The sequence below is a fragment of the Xiphophorus couchianus genome, chromosome 2 (genome assembly GCF_001444195.1).
Source record: "Xiphophorus couchianus chromosome 2, X_couchianus-1.0, whole genome shotgun sequence".
Classification (NCBI taxonomy): domain Eukaryota; kingdom Metazoa; phylum Chordata; class Actinopteri; order Cyprinodontiformes; family Poeciliidae; genus Xiphophorus; species Xiphophorus couchianus.
Window position 1 is genome coordinate 21,917,382 of NC_040229.1, and position 17,643 is coordinate 21,935,024.

Consider the following 17,643-nt stretch of genomic DNA (forward strand, 5'->3'; position numbering starts at 1 on the left):
GTGGTCTGTTTGAATCTATAATTCAAACAGACCACTGACCTGAAAGAAAGAGCAAAGTCTATCTCTGCCAGGTGCCTGAACAAAAAATGAAGTACAGTGTGAATATTTGAATGTTTGTGTCTGTCTTCACAACTAAATTATGTTTCAGAGGAAAATATGTGAATACATTTCATCTTTCAGGGCTAACAACAAATTCCTACATTACTATCCATTAACGCATGTGCATTAGCCTCCTCTTAATGCACCCAAACACAAACAGTCTTTGGTGACAAGATGGAAAAGATATGAATTCTAGTATTCAGCTTATCGAGGTATGGCCATAGAGCCATGTTTCTCAGTTCCAGTCCTCAGGGACCACTGCCCTGCATGTTTTAGGTGTTTCCCTTCTGTCACACACCTGACTTGAATAAGCGGGTGATTGACAGGTTTCTGCAGCACTTGATGGCTGCAGAAGATGTCATATGAATCTGGTGTTGTAGAGCAACTAAAATATGCAGGGCAATGGTCTCTGAGAAAAAGAATTGAGAGCATGCTTTCTATCCTCTGCTGGAAAACATGCTAATCTCTCATTCTTCCACAGAACTCATTCCCATCAATTCACAAATTGCCTCCATTTAGTTTACTTAATACAGCATGATCAGCAAAATTAGTGTTTGGCCCTATTCAGATAATCTTGTTGTATGAATTTATTTACGCAGAATTTAGTGCAAGGTACCAACTACAGTCCAAGAGACTGAACGTCTAAGGTAATGACTGTATTCCCAATTTTTGAGTAAGGTACTCCAAGCTGACCATCCTTCTGAAAAGATGTATTAAAGTAGTGATGAAAGTGTTGCACTGATCTACAGTGAGTCTCACATAACCTTGATCTTGGAGTGAAGGAGCTCATTCAGTTCGATTCAGGCTGAGGTAAACTGCAGCTCTGCGCTGTAACTTAGCCGTAGCATAACATTACCTTCTTCAGCCTTCCAAGTGCAACAGCAAGAATCTGTCTTTTTGACATATGACAAACTATTAAATTAATATTCTTTCAAAAAGATGGATTGAAACTGCAGAAAAACCCAAGAGAATCACAGCCATTTGGATACAAGTGCAAGAGCAGAAACTCATCTAAAGTAAAGTCACAAATGGAGAAGATTGAGGGAGACAGTGAGTCCAAACAACAAAAATATTTATTTTGTCAGAGTTAAAATAAAGAAATAGCTCTCTATCAATAAAATCAGTAGACTTGACATAAAATATTATATTCAAACCCATAAAGACACACTCTTCAGTCGTCAGTTTTAATATTTATGGAAATATGGATAGCTAGATTAGGAGCCCCTCATTGCAACAGGAAGACAAGATTAATTTGTTCGTCATGGTTCTGGTCCAATTTGGATGTTCAATCTGTGAAGCATTTCCTATCTGAGTTTATGAAACAGCCACATAAATAAATAGCTCTTGATTCATCTATGTCTACACACAGATATTAAAAAAGCCGTCTGTTTGACATCAACAACAAAAATGGGAACTAGGAAAGAGAATTGTACCCTGATGTCCCTCCAAGTGATTCTCATCACATGCTGCCAAGTCTGAAAACCCCAAACTAGAGTAGAAAGGGCATCAGTCTGTATGTGCTGCAGCATTAATAGCAAGCCTTTAGCTGTGAATTAGTGAGCAACATTTTCCAAGACCAAAAGCTTTATTTTCTGTACTTTACAATCTGTTCTTTAAAGACTTTGTATTTGAAACAAATCTGCAAAAGTAATAAATGTGTGTCACCTACAGTGTCACCACCAGATTTGTTGACCCTATCCTTTGCTTTAAACAGAGTGCTTTGTTGTTGCACTGCTCAAGTAGTCTATTACAGCTATGGTGTCCAAAATGCCAAAGTGGGTCATGCTATGTAGGAAGTGCATTTGTTTCTTCACAAAGACAATCCCACATAGCAAGAGGAGAGGATTCTCCAGCCTGTAATTTCCATCATGAAGGTTTTCAGCAGTTTACTGTTTTAACACGTCACAGATCTTAACTAACCTTGAAAGAGGTTCAGAAGGGAATTTTTTTTGTTTTTTAAATCTATGAAGGTGACCTCCGTGAAAATTCCTGGCGGGCCATTATTGTGATATATTAAACCCGTTCACTCAGTTTGTTCTTTGTTGCCATGTAAGCTAATAAAAGTTTGTTCTGCAGTGAGGCTGAGGAGTCTCCTTTGAAATGATGCATTCTTGTTTTGTTTCACGGCTTACGACGTATCGGTTTTTATCTCTGGAGTCTTGCCGCTGAGCCAAACTCGTCTCATTGCAGCAGGTCTTTCTCTCTCTCTCTCTCTCTCTCTCTGCTGGGATAACAGAGGACGGATGTGCAGGGAAACCTCCGCCTCTCGGCTGCCCCACTATCTCTGAAATCCTTACAACCCTGCCACAGCTTCACACATATACCAATTAAAATGGTATCCTAGCAACAATAGTCAATATGTCTCTAGGCAACAACATTTTAGCCATATGCAAATTATATCTGAGCAGCAGAGTTGTTACAGAGGGAAAGTGATTCCTTTTAAATGTCTCATTATTCAATAAGAAACTGAGTCTCATCGCTTTGACGCAAACTGTTCTCAAAAAAGGGAACCAACTCCACTAGTTCCAGTTTCTCATTCTTCCACAGAACTCATTTCCATTAATTCACAAATTCCCTCCATTTAGTGGGTCCAAGGGGTCTACCCTTAATTTTCACTATAGCATCTTACCAATATCACAGCTGCAACAAAAGCACAAAACACAAAGTGCAAACACTATATGTGGATGAGAAATTGAGTGTGTGTTGGGTTGGAGGCTTGTTGGGGAGCTAAATGTCTTTCCTCTCAAAATGTGTCCTCAAAGAAAGTGTAATAGTCCACATTAGTATGACATTTGGTCTAAACATTCAGTATAATCGGAATCTATTAGCTCTTGGTATTTTGCACGTTGGGGTGCAAATATGGATCTTGTATACTGGCTTTTGTAGGTAATCCATTTTGTTTTGCTGTTTGTAAAAGTTGCTTTGAGAAATGCTCTTAGTGTTTGGCAAATGTTGAGGATGATTCGAGAAATGCACCAAAGTGACTGAGAAAAACCGTACGGACTATACTGCAACACAAAAAAGGACAAGTAGCATAAAATTTATTTTCATTCTTTATGAAAGTCACGTCTCTTTTGGGTTAGTTGTGATCCCTTTTTGAACTGATCTTCTTGAGCATTTGTAATGCCTATAGATAAAATTAGGATCTTTAAAACTTTAGCCCACTAACTAATCCCTTTGGGCTGTTGCTATTAAGGCACTAATAGCAGTAGATTCACATTCTACAGGTAAAATCATTAGTAGTTTTTCTTTTCATCAGTATTATCAAGACAAGCCATGTCTTGTCTTGATAAGAAATGGGAGAGCTGTGAAAAAAAAATGTTTGTTTACTTTAAGCCTCATCTTCATCACTGAGTTCTGTCTGGTTGGCATGCTAACATCAGGATCGAGCTGGTAAACACTTTTTGATGCCAAAATATTTTTACCATCAATTATGTTCCTAAGAAAAACATCTCAAGGCAGGTCAAGGCTCAAACTAAGTCTAATTAGAAAACTGTATAAGATACAGTTCAGATCAATAAACATATCAAAGCAATGATATTTGTGTTTGTAGTCAGGGCTGAGAGAAGTTATAAAAAGCCACGAATAGTACAAACATTTGGATAATTAGAGGGATTTAACCAGCGGAAGTGACAGTGGAAGTGTGGAGGTGGTAAGCTTGAGGAAGCGAGCCTGAGTTTGTTTCTAAACAGAAGGCGGGCACAAAAACAAGTTTCAGAAACAAGCCGGCGCTTCAGAAAGCTCGCCAGCTTCGTCCATCTACTGCAAGGGAGACAGGAATGATAGGAAGGATGAAGAGCATGAAGGCTGAAGGAATATGATGAAGAATAAATGTGATGAAGGAATGGCTAGAGACACGTCGAGCTTGTGTGTTTTACTCTTTCATTCCCTGAACTCCACCCTAAATCCCCAAAGTGGATTTCACTCGCTCTGTGTTCTCCCTTCACCCAATTATCCATGCATCCCACCATTTCTCCATCTTTCTCCTGTGCATGGTTTCTCACTCCTCAAGGCCTTTGCATTATTCATGCTCTGGGTGTTACCTCATCAGTCAACACAATACACACTCCTGCCAGTGCAGGATCCTACAAAGGCAATTCACATCCAAGTCAGCCAGTCTGTCACCTGCATGCAGGATTTGTCAGTTTGATTTCAGTTTGAGAAGAACAGCAGAACTTTCTCTGGAGAAATCCCAGTTCACTGTAGGGATCGGAAACCAACACTGATCAGTGTCTTATCTGTCAAAAAATCAGCCTGATGCATCCAGTCAATTTTAAAACGCACTTTTAAAATTTATAATTTTCTTATGTGTACTCTCAATACAGCGGTACATAAGAAAATAAACATAAATTTTAACTACTGCTTTAAATATAAATTCAGATGGGAATTGAGAATAAATGTTTATAGTATAATTAGCTGAATAAAGCTCTGACTTTACCACTGGTGTTATTGGTGGCTAAAGCTGCAGTTCAGGGTCTGATAAAATACAATAAAAAAAACATACAAAATTATAACCAATCATAAATTAAATAGTGATAATTTCAAACACTTAACAAGATCCTTAATAGCAGAAAAATACTCACTTTAAAACCTCAGCTTACCAGATTCTCTTTAGAACAACCACTCACAAATCATTTTTTCACTTTATAGACAAAACGGCCATTGAAGCTCCACACTTTAGTGCTTCTTTCTCTTATTTACTACACAATCAGTGTCAGGGGTGTTGCTGACACTCAGAGCACTCAGGGTGTAAATCCCGTTTGAGAAAGTGATAACTTCCCAGGTGTGATCGCTGCTGGCAGCTTGGTTTCCATCCGCATTACACAAGAAGAAAGACGTTCCCATGAAATGTGAAGTGGTGTGCAGCTGTCGAATGAAGTGAAATGATGTAACACTTGTGGTCTGAGTGATGAAATGAAACCATGTAATTGGTCTCAATGACAAAGCAACCAAGACATGATGGCAGCCGTGAGAAAGATGTCGACCCTCAGTGACGTCCTTCACCTCTCAGTTGCCATTTCTGACCATTATTCCTCCTCCAACTGCTTCTGTCCTGACAGACTCTACACTTTGATTCTCACTTCCACTGACCTTTTTTTTAACCACTTAAGCCATTATATGTCCCCCGTTTTACTAATTCTTAGTTTTTTTTATCCAACAATATTATTATAAACGTAACAAAGAAGATTATAAACATTATAAGCAGGCTAAGTGTTTTGCAAGAGCATGCTCTATCTCAACTAAAAAAAAAAAAAAAAAAAAACTTGGTTTACCATTTATTTCATTTATAAAGATTTAGTCAACTGAAAAGATATCAAGTTTCTAGTTACAATTGGGTTTATATATCTCAGGTCAACATTAATCATACATACTACATGTGGCTGAATTTTTAATGTTACTGCTGTCATTCACAAATTTTCCCTGTGTTGAAGTAGAAAGTAAAAACATTAATATAACAGATTTTATTAACCCCTTAAACTTTAGGTATCTTTTTGAAAGATCTGCTGAAAATGACATGTAAAATGATTTTAGTAACTAGAAAGTTTATTTTAATGGTTCTAGTATCAAAATAAAACTAACACTCAAGAGAATATAGCAATATTACCAATAACAATGATTATTGCAATAAAAAGGCTCAAAGTATCAGTCTGTGTGCCCTGCACTCTGTGCTTTATAGCTTTCAGCTCTCCAGTCAGGCATAATAAACAATACAGCAGTTTCAGGAGTCCATTGATTAATTTGGATGATTTTCACATCCATCAAACCATCAGAACCATTAAAAAAGGGGGTATTCACAAAAATCACATAGCCAACATAATTGACCAATTACAATGAGAAAAACTGACTGAGTTTGAGCTGCTTTGTAAAGAAAAATGGGCAATAAATTCAGTTTGAAATGAGCAAAATCAGTAGGAAAATACTTACAGGTAAAATAGTAGCCTAAGGTGATTACGCTATACTTTTTAGAGTGTATTTTGTAACAAATGTCAAAACCATGTATATTGTGTTTTGACCCGTCAAATAAATTCTCAAAGAAATGCAAGGTGGTTCATATGTGACCAGGTTTGGATAAGTTTAATGAGCATGAATGCTCTTGAGACAATATTCAAAACAGATTTATGAATTCATATAAATAACTGATAACTGCTAAGCAAATGTGACATAAAAATCATATCAAATGCAAGCCGGGCCTTTTCAGAACAGAAGAATAGAATAATCCTTAATTTTTATCCATCAAGAGAGAAATTCTGTGCATAGGGATCAAATGGCAAATGGAAAGCATGGAGATATGTATAAAAAATAGGATTCATAATGCAGCAACAAAAAAAAAAATATATATATATATATATATATATATACATACTGTATATATGGCTGCACAAAGTGTGCTTTAGTAAATTTGTACAAAAATAAACATTTGACAAAAATATTAACACCAGAGCAAAGAACAAGAATGTAAAAACAGCTCATTGTGTTTGTTAGGAGCAGAAAGCCCAATAGACTAAATAATTTAATGATTTCTCCAACTCTTGTCATACCCCGAGCGCCCATCTTCTCTTCTTCTCTGAGACTCCTTTCTCTCCTGCTGCCCTCTTTCATCTCCCTGATCTCCTCCATCAATCTTCCACAGCTCATTCCTTACAGACGCTATTGTGTACAGACCGAAATACCCCTTGCACATCCACGATCCTCTTCAGTTTAATCTTTAGGAAGAAAAAGGAGGATGTTGTGGAGGAGTCTGCCATGGTTTGTGGTTGAGAAAACACAATGACACACAGATAGAAGAGGGATGAGAGAAAAGATGGAGAAAAGGTAGGAGAAGTCAGAGAAAATGGTCAAAGAGGGATAAATCTATTTTTAAAGGATAGTTTAAGGAGGATTTTATTTGCAGAGAAAATGAGTTGTCACTGTGAGAAAGCTCGCTCAGCACAGGCATAAAAAAATAAAGTGTTAAAGAGAGATGCTCATTAAAAGCAGCATTTATAAGGGACAAGACAGGACAGGAGACTTAATGAATTCTGCCTCTTTCCTTTTTGTTAGCTGCTTCACCTTTCACTGTCTAAAAACACACACAGCTCAGGGGAGGAGGAGGACGTTACTTATCTATGGCAGCTGGAGAGCCAATTAAAACTTTTCTGCATCCACGTCTTACTCTGATTGTTCCGTAAAAGCTTTCACCACTGCAGAACAAGATAAACACTTGAAACAACAACAACGCTCCATCCCTGTGGATTACACATTGCTTCTCAGAGTAAGCCATTGAGAAAAGGATTCTGGGAATAATTAATCACCAGATGGGCTAAAATAATTTTTGACTACAAATTTCTTCTGTTCGATCCCCATTTTTATTTTCTCCTGAAGGTAGACATCCTGTCCTTAAACTTAATGTGTCAGGAGCACAAAAACATCAAAGCTGAGCGAGTCTGACGAAGAAAGATGAAGGCTGGCCGGCGTGGACAGTTGAACAGCAGAGCCACTGTAACTCAAATTACTGAAACAGCTGATGGGCGTTTGGACAACTGGTCATACCAGTGGTCAGCTATACCTTTGGCAGTGTGAGTAGGTGCCCAATCCTGCTGGAAAATTAAATCATTTTGTCCATAAAACTTTCCCACAGATACAAGCATGAAAAGCTTCTCAGTTAAATAAAACACAGAGAACCAACACTAGTCTGGTAAAAACAGCCCTTTGTCTGACACTTTGCTTTGCACAGAGGGTCTGGCTTCACGGCTATTGAGAAACGATTTCATCCTATTAGTCTGGACTCTGATGAAGTTTTAAATTTTACCCAGCTGGTAACATTTATCTGCATTGTATAAAATGATCCAGTTTGACACTATGAAGCTTACCAGAAATTGCCTGCGCTGTAAACAATCATCCTCCACTGCAAAGACAGAAATGCCGATCTGAACGAGGCGGCTGATAATTCAAATCGCTTCCAAATGAAATATTCCTACACGGACTGAACGGCTTCATTGACTTCCAGACTAAAACAGCACAAAAAATCAACACCACAACTACTTCTTCTGTTTGCTGACTGGTCTGGTTGAAATTTTGCTGGAGGAATCAAAGTCAATGGGAGAAAGCCCAGACTTAGCTGTGAAGCACGATTTGAATAGAGTGGATTTACAGCTAGTAGCCAGATTAAGCAGACAGCAGCAGATGACATTAAAATTATTGGATCTCAAACAACTTTGATTCTGTGAATAATAAAGAAATATCTAAGTCATGTTAGCAGCCAACAGATCTAAGAGAAAAAAAAAGAAAATTTAAAACAAGCAGCTTCCAGTCGTTGAATATATGATATTACCATTTCAAACCTTTTCCTCATTTTGTATTGGATCTTTGTTACTGCTGATGTCCTGTTTGATTTAATAAGCGTTTTAGTTTAATTGCTTTATGATTGGATTATACTTAAAATGTCAAGACAGTTGAGAAGCATCAATACATGACGGCTAAATTAATTAGCCCTATATTACCTAAATGAAAATATCAGATCTGCATGAGTTATTTGTGAGCTGGTTTCACCTTCTGTAGGAAGAATGGGAGCTTGATGAGTGATTTTGATCCATACAACATCAATATCCCTCTGGACAGCGGCATTGGACCCAACTCCATCCATAACAGCTGCCGATCTCAGCTCTTTTCTGTGTTCATGATTTATTCCTTTTCTGTGTTAATTAATGGTTTAGAGGACTTTAAAGGCACTGCAGTTTATTGCTATGTCATAATTTATTCCTGGAACTGCATTTTATTCATCCCATTTTTCACTACAAAGACTTGTCAGGTTTATTTTTTTTTAAACAGCGTAACTTTGCCAATACTGTTGTCACATAAATTTTGGCAGAATGGTCCACAGGTCCGTTTTCATTTCCAACCCACCCATGGGTGCTAGTCCACTCCTTTACAGAGGAGGAAAACTCTTTTGTGCAATGCAGAGGACGACTGCTGAGTGCAACTTCTGCCTCCCCGTCTCACTCATTCTTTTCCTTTCTCCCTGTATTTATTCAGGTGGATGTGGAGGTAATCAATTCTCACTGGGCTCTAAAAAGAACTCGGTTCATGCTGCAGCTTTCTGCTCAAACTAATAAAACGCTTCGTCTTCTGGCTCCGCCTTTACAGTCGCCCTTTGGCTACCTCAAGTTTAAAGGTTTTCTGGAGAGACAGAAACAAAAAAACTAAAAAGAAAAAAAACCCCTCTGAAAGTAAATAACTGACTTGAGGTTTTTATATCACCAATTCTTTTTATTATAAATTTGTAAGTTTTACACAGGCAAAAATTGAAGATGAAAGACAGCGGTTGTTTTTAGAGGCTAAATATGAAGCATATGAAGCCATTACAACCATTTCAGAGCCTTAAAACCTTTTATCTCCATTTGTGCAGCTCTCAGACGGCTCACTCAGGCCTTTTCCAGAGGAGCCGATAAGCCCCAGCTGCCCATTAGAAACCAGAGCTGGCTAAGCATGAAACATTTAGTGTTTCTTAAGAGATAAGAAGGGAGAATCTGAATGCAAGAGACTAAAAAAAAAGGGCATTTAAGCTGCGTCGCTTGGCAAGTGCAGAAGGTGAATACATCGCTCTTTGCTCTGTTGTTGTTAAGTAATTATTTAGGTACTTGAGCTTTTTCATAACACCTGAAACAATAAAACCACTGAAATCTAAAGTTAACAAGTTAAATGGCAATTTCCTTGTTATAAAACCTCCATGATGTTAAAGCTGTGCTGCTTTTAGGGCAGCAGGACACATTTAAAAAAATAATTAGCATGGGTTTAAAACAAGGAAAGTGTAGTTTTTACTGGAAATTCTTCAGTAAACAAGGTGCCATTCCATTTGCTTACAAAGAAGGACCATAGTGTGAATTAAAGTCACAGGGCAAACTAATAGATCAATCAGTTTTTATAGTGTTCTGTGTTTACCGAGTTCGCATTCGCAGACTGCAGCACTGAAAATATATTTAAATTTATTGACAGAGCATCAAGCTAAGAGAAAAAAAATTATTTCAGTCGTATCACAGACTGAGGGTCCAGACCCTCTGTATACAGAACAAGAGGCTGGTTTTCACCAAGCTGGTGTTTTGCTATTTGGGCAGTAAGTTCAGACTCATGTGAACAGAGCAACCTTTTTGAATTTGCTGGCTTGAGGTAAAATTTAGTCGCAATGCTTTCATAAAGCTTGTCATGTCAACGGAGTTTTCCACCTGAGTGGTGGATCTCAGCAAAAGTAGATAAATTCATACTGAAATTAAATTACAAGAAGTGGGACCTATTATGTCAATTAAATTACTCCTGAAGGAAACAGGTTACAATAGACTTTTAAGGGGTGCACGCCACTTGCAAGTTAGACTTTTCAGATTTTTATTTATAAAATAGGAAAGTATCTTCAGTGTTTAATATCACAACAGTTCAAGAGGTGTGAGTCATTTTACAAGATATTTTAGATTTGTCCTGGCTCTGTCCACACTCACACATTCAATCTGTCAGAGTGGAACTTAATCCCATAAAGCAACCCCAAGCACACAGTTTCAGTGGATCATAAAAAGAAAATAAGTAAAAGTTATTTAAGAAAACCAACAGATTGCCTCAAATCCTTTCCTCAAATGACCAACCATCTGCCTCAACCGTCTGGAGAGGACAGAAAATACACCCCACAAAAAAATTATTATGCCAACCTAGAACTAAGAGTTTGCTGCAACAGAACGAAGTCTTGGCTTAGACAACGTCTAGGGCTTTGCTAAAGAGACCAATGACAACCTGAACGAGACGATGTAAATTCATCTCCTTGACAGCCAATGTCCATGTTTTAGGCTTTTCTCTGCTTAAACTCACCAATTTAAGTGAAAGGTCAACTGAAAGCATGTGATGCTGCACTGATGTAAAGTTAAACCAGGAGGGAGAAAACCTGAATCCATTACTTCTAAATCTTCCGTTTATTTTAGGATGGCCGGTCATATAGCGAAGGCACGCCAAAAGAACTGCATTTAAAAATGGAATCGTTAAATGAATCCATTAAGGCACTTTTCAGTCTGTTTGAACGCATTGTCAAGACTTAAAGTAACTCTGGCCAATTGGCATTGGATCTTGCTCAAATCAGCAGGTATAAATTCTTTATGTCAATCTCCTTCATAAAATATGGGTGGGGAATATAATGAGCCCTAACAAATAAAGACTCAAAGAAACCTTTTGTAATATGACCAGTGTAGTTTGTCGAGGGGGAAAATTCCAATGTGTGTAGATAAACCTTCTCGATGGACTGCAGTTCCTCAATTTCAGAATGCACCAAAACAAAATCTATCATCTACTGGCATGAATGACAAATATGATGCAATGATGTGGCTGTGGAAAAAAGAAGCCTTGTCTGCAATTCACCAACATGCCCATAATGAGACTCTGGGTAAGAGAAGGAGATTGAGGGATGCATAGTTTGAATGAGCTTTAGAAGAAGAAAAGAAAAGAGTATGAGTGATACAGTAGAAGAACAAGACACACTGGACTGATTGATTAAACAAAGGGTGTTCATTAGAGAGAAACTAGGTGAAGGCTGTGTGTAAAAGGATGAGTGTGTGCGCCTTAGTGTGTCTGAGTGCTGTTGAATGGCCTGCAGCTAAAAGACAGATAAAGACAGAGCTGCAGGATAGAGATATACACACAAATACTCCACATGTGAATGAAGGAGGTGTGGCTGTGGAGCAGCTGCTATATTTAGCTTATTGGGGGAACACTTGGATGGCACATTGCTGCTCTCCAGCTGCTACTCACAGTCTAAACCACTGCAGCAGAAACTTGACGTGCCATTATTTTACTGCAGCTTAAACAACGAGAGAATTAGATTCCAGCCAGAAAACACACATCGTTACTTTCACACTGTGGGAACACGCTCTGTACGCATTGTACCGTATGTCGTTGGAGCTGTATATGGACGCGCTGCTTCTGCTCAGCCAGGCAAAGGTTGTCAGGGACTCAAGTTTATTAGATGCAGAGGGAAATGTTATTTTCTGCTGGAGGCATTTCAAATATCTGCAGTTGGACTCAAAGTAACAGAAAGAACATTGTGTTTAAAAGTAAAGACAGCAAATTAACAATTCTGCTCCAAGGTCCACTGCAAGCTTGCATCTTAAATTGCCCATTATACCTGCATGACACATTTGTGCAACAATTTCAAATCATAATTTACATAAATGTGGTAATTTGCACAAATTCTGCTAGAAATTCAGAAGCAAAAATAAAATCAGTATTTGAAACATCGCAAGGAGGTTAGATGAATATAAAAAATAAGATTATTTTAAATGTGTTGAGTGTTACTTTTTTCCATCACAAAATAATATATTAAATGAGCATATTAAATCAACATACTGTACGTCCAAGTTAAGATAAGCATTTTAAATGTCCAACTACTCTACTACTAAAACATCCAGATTTTAAATCTTTGCTAGGCCTGCAGAATATATTGCAAATATACCATTAGTGAAATATTGCATATGTATATCGTGAAAAACTGCCTCAAATGACCTAATTATTTAGGTACGTCATTTAGGCTCTTTAGACCGGTACCATTTAATGGTTTAACTATATATGAAATGTTTTAGAAGGTAAAAAGATCATAAGGTTTTAAAGTCATTAGAAACTAGAATTGCTTCAATGCCAGAACAGGAGAAACTTTTCAATAAAACCTTATTGTTGAGATGAAAATAAGAAATTTCATTTTGTTTTTTCAGTATCTGGGAACAGTTTTTTTAAATTATTATTTTGTCATGTATACAAAGCAAAAAGACATCAACACTGTTTTATTTATTATGGCAAGCTATTACAACTTTCACCCATATTATATACATTTCTTAATTTATCATATCATATGAGCAGTGTCTAGTATTAATTTGTCCAATGTTGGTCCCTTATTCAACAACATAACCAAGTGGTCATATCCAAAGCTTTATTATCGTGCCGTCTTTCTGGAACATTTTGTGAACTTTTACATAATGATTGGCTTTTATTTAGTGTTTCCACACACCAGTCAACTTTAATGAAGAGGAGTTTGAAGCTGAAATAACTGTGTGGACTCTAAATAAATATCATTGTCTTCTGAGAGTGATATTTACTGTGAAACTGTGTTATCTGGGGTTCATATGGAAAATATCTCCCCTCAGTTGAAGTCTAGACAGATGCCAGTCATTCCTCATTCCTACCCTTTTGGTGAAATCCATTGCTCTGAGGATGGAAAGGTTCAGCGTTTCCAATGAGGCCAGAACTCCTTCATAGTCTCCCATGTGCTTGGCAAAGTAGTCTGTTTTGCACATACAAACATTTACAAAGCATTTAGAGGAACACACCACTTGTCAGGGGCAATTTTAAAGAATGAATTTTAATTGAAAAGTTTGTTTTAAATATGAGAATTTGCAGATTACTTACCACAGAGTTCCTTCGTGTCTACATTACTATGACAGCAAGCAGGAAGGTGAGGAAAATGGGAAGAAAGGAAAGGATAAAGAAGAGCAGGGTCAGAAACAAAGGACAGGTTTTTAGCATGCAGTCTTACCAAGATCTATAGAAAATAAAGAGTAAGAGAGGAAGGAGAGAAATTCAAGAATGTTCTGATGGTAATCTGAGATATACAGTCATAACCCAGCTCAATGGATGGAACTTGTTTTGGCAGTAAATGTTTTGCTGCTGCAAACTAGAATTTCTCTGAGTGATATGAGGAGGATGGTATGGCAAGTCATCCTGCATAAGAATTGGTATCTTAGTCCTGAATATCTCCAGTTAAATTTGGGCTGAATGAGCTGCAAACCTCTGCATCAATACAAAATCCAGAGAGCCATTCATCCATTCATCGATTATCTTACATGGTCATCCCTAGTGGGGTTGCCAGGGGCGCTGGTGCCTACCTCCAGCGGTCATCAGGACAGAGGCAGGGTTCACCCTGGACAGGTCATTCCAGAGAGCACAAAATGCAATTTTTACACTCCTTGAAAAGGTTAAACTATTATTGAAACTGAGAGTTTCACATTTTCTGCGTAAAAGATCAATCTTTTTTGCACAGCTATAATTGACTTCGTGGTTTGGCGAGATCCTTGGATTAATCTCACCTGGGCCGATCACAGTGAAGTCAAAAGGAGAATTAAACTTCTATTTTTAAAAAAGACGTAAGCATCATGACAGTTTCTTTAAGGGGTCATTGCTAGACCCAGCTAGCTGCTGATGACCAGAAAGAACTGATTTCTTCAGTGTCCATGTTTAAAACCGCACGATTTAGTTTCACCTTTCATTGATCAAAAGAAGAAAAACAATCTGTATATTACTGCACTGCAAAAGTATTAAAACATCAGATCAGCATCAGAATATCAGAAGAAGGTTGTCTCTTATCTTCTTTCAGTTTATTCTTATATCAGCAGTCACAGATTTTAAATGGGCCTTACATTTTAGCCGGTAAGTTTTCCAGAAGCGTTTGAAATTATTTACACTTTGTCAAGGCAATCAGTCATGTTCTAATGTGATGCCAACTTTTTCAGGGCTCCTTCAATGTAAAACAAAATATTATACCGATATAGAAAACAGAACAAATGTTGAAAAAATAAAATTATTTCAGACAAATAGCAGAATCATTCAGTGGCATTTACAAGAGAACTTTGGTGGCCTAAAACCAACCTACCTGAGATTTATAACATTAAATCTTCACCGTGTGCAAGAAACTACAGGCAGACTGACAGATGTGCAATAAAGATCTGGGGGTAGAAAGGACTGGAGGCAGGAGTGAGTGACACATGGAGAAGAGGAGGAGGAGGAGGATACGGGGAATGCAGTGTCGGACAGAGTGACAGCAGAATGAAAGCTTGAAAAGGATGACGGAAACAGAGACAGGCAGCTCTGAGAATGGATTGAAAAGGTGATCAAGTTGAAAGGTGGTGGGAGGAAAACGAGTATGGTGCGAGTATCGCTCAGTCTCTGCCTGCTTCGTCCCTCTTCCTCCATCCATCAACTTCCTGCTTCAAACGGGAAACAAATCCCCATTTCTGCTTCCACTCAACTCAATCAATAACCTTATCTGTAGCTACATGACACTACTTTCGAACTTCTCAGCCCTGCATCCACTGTGGCGAGGAGGCTTATGAAGTGAGACTGTCTCCACGAGGCTAGATGACCAACATCCATAGGTGATGGCAGCAATCACATGGTCCACTTACTGCACAGATTTAAAGATGGATCAAATCTGTCAGAAGGCCAAGCCTGCAGGAGGATTTATAAACAGGACCAGCTTCAACCCTCCAACAATGCTAACAGGTCAGCTTTTGTTCTGCTTGGTTTCATTTTATTCAAAGCTCTGCAGGATCTTGAGCTTGTGTAAATTAACAGTCAGGCTTCTGATTATTAAGATCTCACTGTGTCAGCACACCTCTCCTGACTGCAGGATGGATGAGCTGATTATAAAGGGTCAATGAACTGATTTAATGAGAGTCAATTAAATCAAAAAATGTACAAGGCAGGTTAATGTGTTGGAGGATGGAATAATGAAAGCAAAGAAGACAGAAAGAGAAAAGAAAGGCGAGGAGGAAACTGGATCGCTGACGTTTTTACAACATATGAAAACTATAAAACACAAGAGGGACTTAAAATTTCAGCAAATGTAAACAAATGTGTTGGACATATGACAATCTCCAAAACGCAAAGGTTGATTGAACTGAAATGATAGAGACACATTTCAACTCTAAAATTTCTCCTACGCTGAAGGAATGAAGTGAAGGAATTTTGGCCCCATATGTCTTTCATACGTCTTCATCTCATTATGGTTTCAGTTGTTCTTCACAGCGCTGTTAAGGTCCTGGCATCTCAATTCAGTTTAGTTCAATTTATTAATTTAGCACCATTCACAACAAATGGCATCTCAAGGCACTTTACAAAAGGTTGTTTCAATTCAATTACACACACCTTCCAATTGATCCCAGTCATCAAACGGTGCGTTAATCTCAGATTATTATTCAGATTAGTTAAAATCCAGCGGATTGCATCGAGTCATTAACTTGCAGCATTCACTCCTCCGGGATGAGCACATAGTGACAGTAGACAATCGCCTGCGTTTGGTCATTGATTTTACAGCAGTCCCTCATAGTGAGCAAGCATCTAGCGACAGTGGAGAGGAAAAACTCCCCTTTAACGGGAAGAAACCTCCAGAACCAAAACCTGGCTCAGTACATGCAATTAGTCAGTCATAAACAGGTTGAGATCTGGGCTTTGGGCCATTGCAACACATTGGTTCTTTTCTTTTCTAGGCTTTTTGTTGTATACTTGGCGCCGTGTTAGGAATCATTGTCCTGTGGATGACCAAGTTTGACCCAAGTTTCAATATCTGATAGAGACTACAAGAAGCCCAAATTATTAGGCACACATCACTGTGCTGTAAAGCTGAACTGAAATGTTTGTTTCATTATTATCTCTTATTTTAACTAAACATTGCATTTACCAAAAATAACTACTTTGATTATTACATAGCTCATAAGATGAGCTATGTCATTGCTCCAGAACCTTTGCTATTCACTCTGACACAGTTTTGAAAACCAAACTTGTTCTGTCTTAAACCCTTCCGAAAGAAGTTATACTTTACTTTTTCTAATTTTCCAGTCATGAACTTTAACATCTGACAGGCTCACAAAGCCCTGTCGAGTCTAACATAGAACTTGTGAGCTTTACTCCATTTTATTTGAGCATTGTGCAGTATGGCATCGAGGTAAATTTGTCTGTTGGGCAGAGGGTCTTAACTAGTTTTCACATGTAAAAAAGGCCTTATAAACGTCTCCAGATTTATTGGCAGCAATATAACTTCTGATGTCTTAACACCTTGGTATTGTGTTAATACACACTGCTAGAGCTAGAGCAGAAACTGCCAAAACAACAGTTTCTATAATAATTAAAGCATCCTTCTGGACTAAACAAAACAAGATGTTAGTTGCACCTTTAACACACAAGTAAATGCTGTGCAGACAAGATGGGTCTTTGATGTTATGATGAAAGTGAGTTTAATGTGTTTGATTAAAAGAAAATGATACTTTCATTAAAAATACTGGAAGCTGTGCAGACCAACCCATGTGGTTCAGCAGCTCAATGTGTTCCAGTTTTAGACTTGTAATCCTAAAACTGATTAACAAATGTGCGACTGAGCATTGCTCATTTAGTCATGTTGTTTTCCTGCCAAACATCCCCAGAAAATGTAAAAATGTTCATTTGCATCACATGAAACCTGGTTTTAATTCAAACGTCTTAAGACATTGAATATCTTTCTAACTAGAATGCTGTCCAGATTATTTAAAATTGCTTGTTTTTTTTTATCTTTTACTCCACATCCTTACCCTCACCCACTTCCCCCAGCACCCTAAACACGCAACTCAAATGGCAAACTGAAGCAGCAGAGCAGAAAAACAACTTTGTGCACATACCCTTTGGTTTCAAAATTGCCTATAAGTTATCAACACGCAAATTCATGGTGCAGTGAGCACACAAACATGCACACATTTCTAAATGTTCTGTATGTGGCATCACTTCATGCAGCCATGCGTGCTT

General features: G+C 38.0%; 1 protein-coding gene across 2 annotated transcripts in view; it reads right to left on the minus strand.

Annotated features, from left to right (window-relative positions):
* necab2 (N-terminal EF-hand calcium binding protein 2) overlaps positions 1-17,643 on the minus strand; it is a 103,652-nt gene that overhangs the window by 54,349 nt on the left and 31,660 nt on the right. For both annotated transcript variants that reach the window (XM_028027883.1, XM_028027877.1), the window contains exons 4-5: positions 13,504-13,529; positions 13,281-13,378 (exon numbers count right to left, since the gene is read on the minus strand). In XM_028027883.1, the coding sequence (XP_027883684.1) occupies positions 13,281-13,378; positions 13,504-13,529 (124 nt within the window). The remainder of the gene's footprint in view (positions 1-13,280; positions 13,379-13,503; positions 13,530-17,643) is intronic.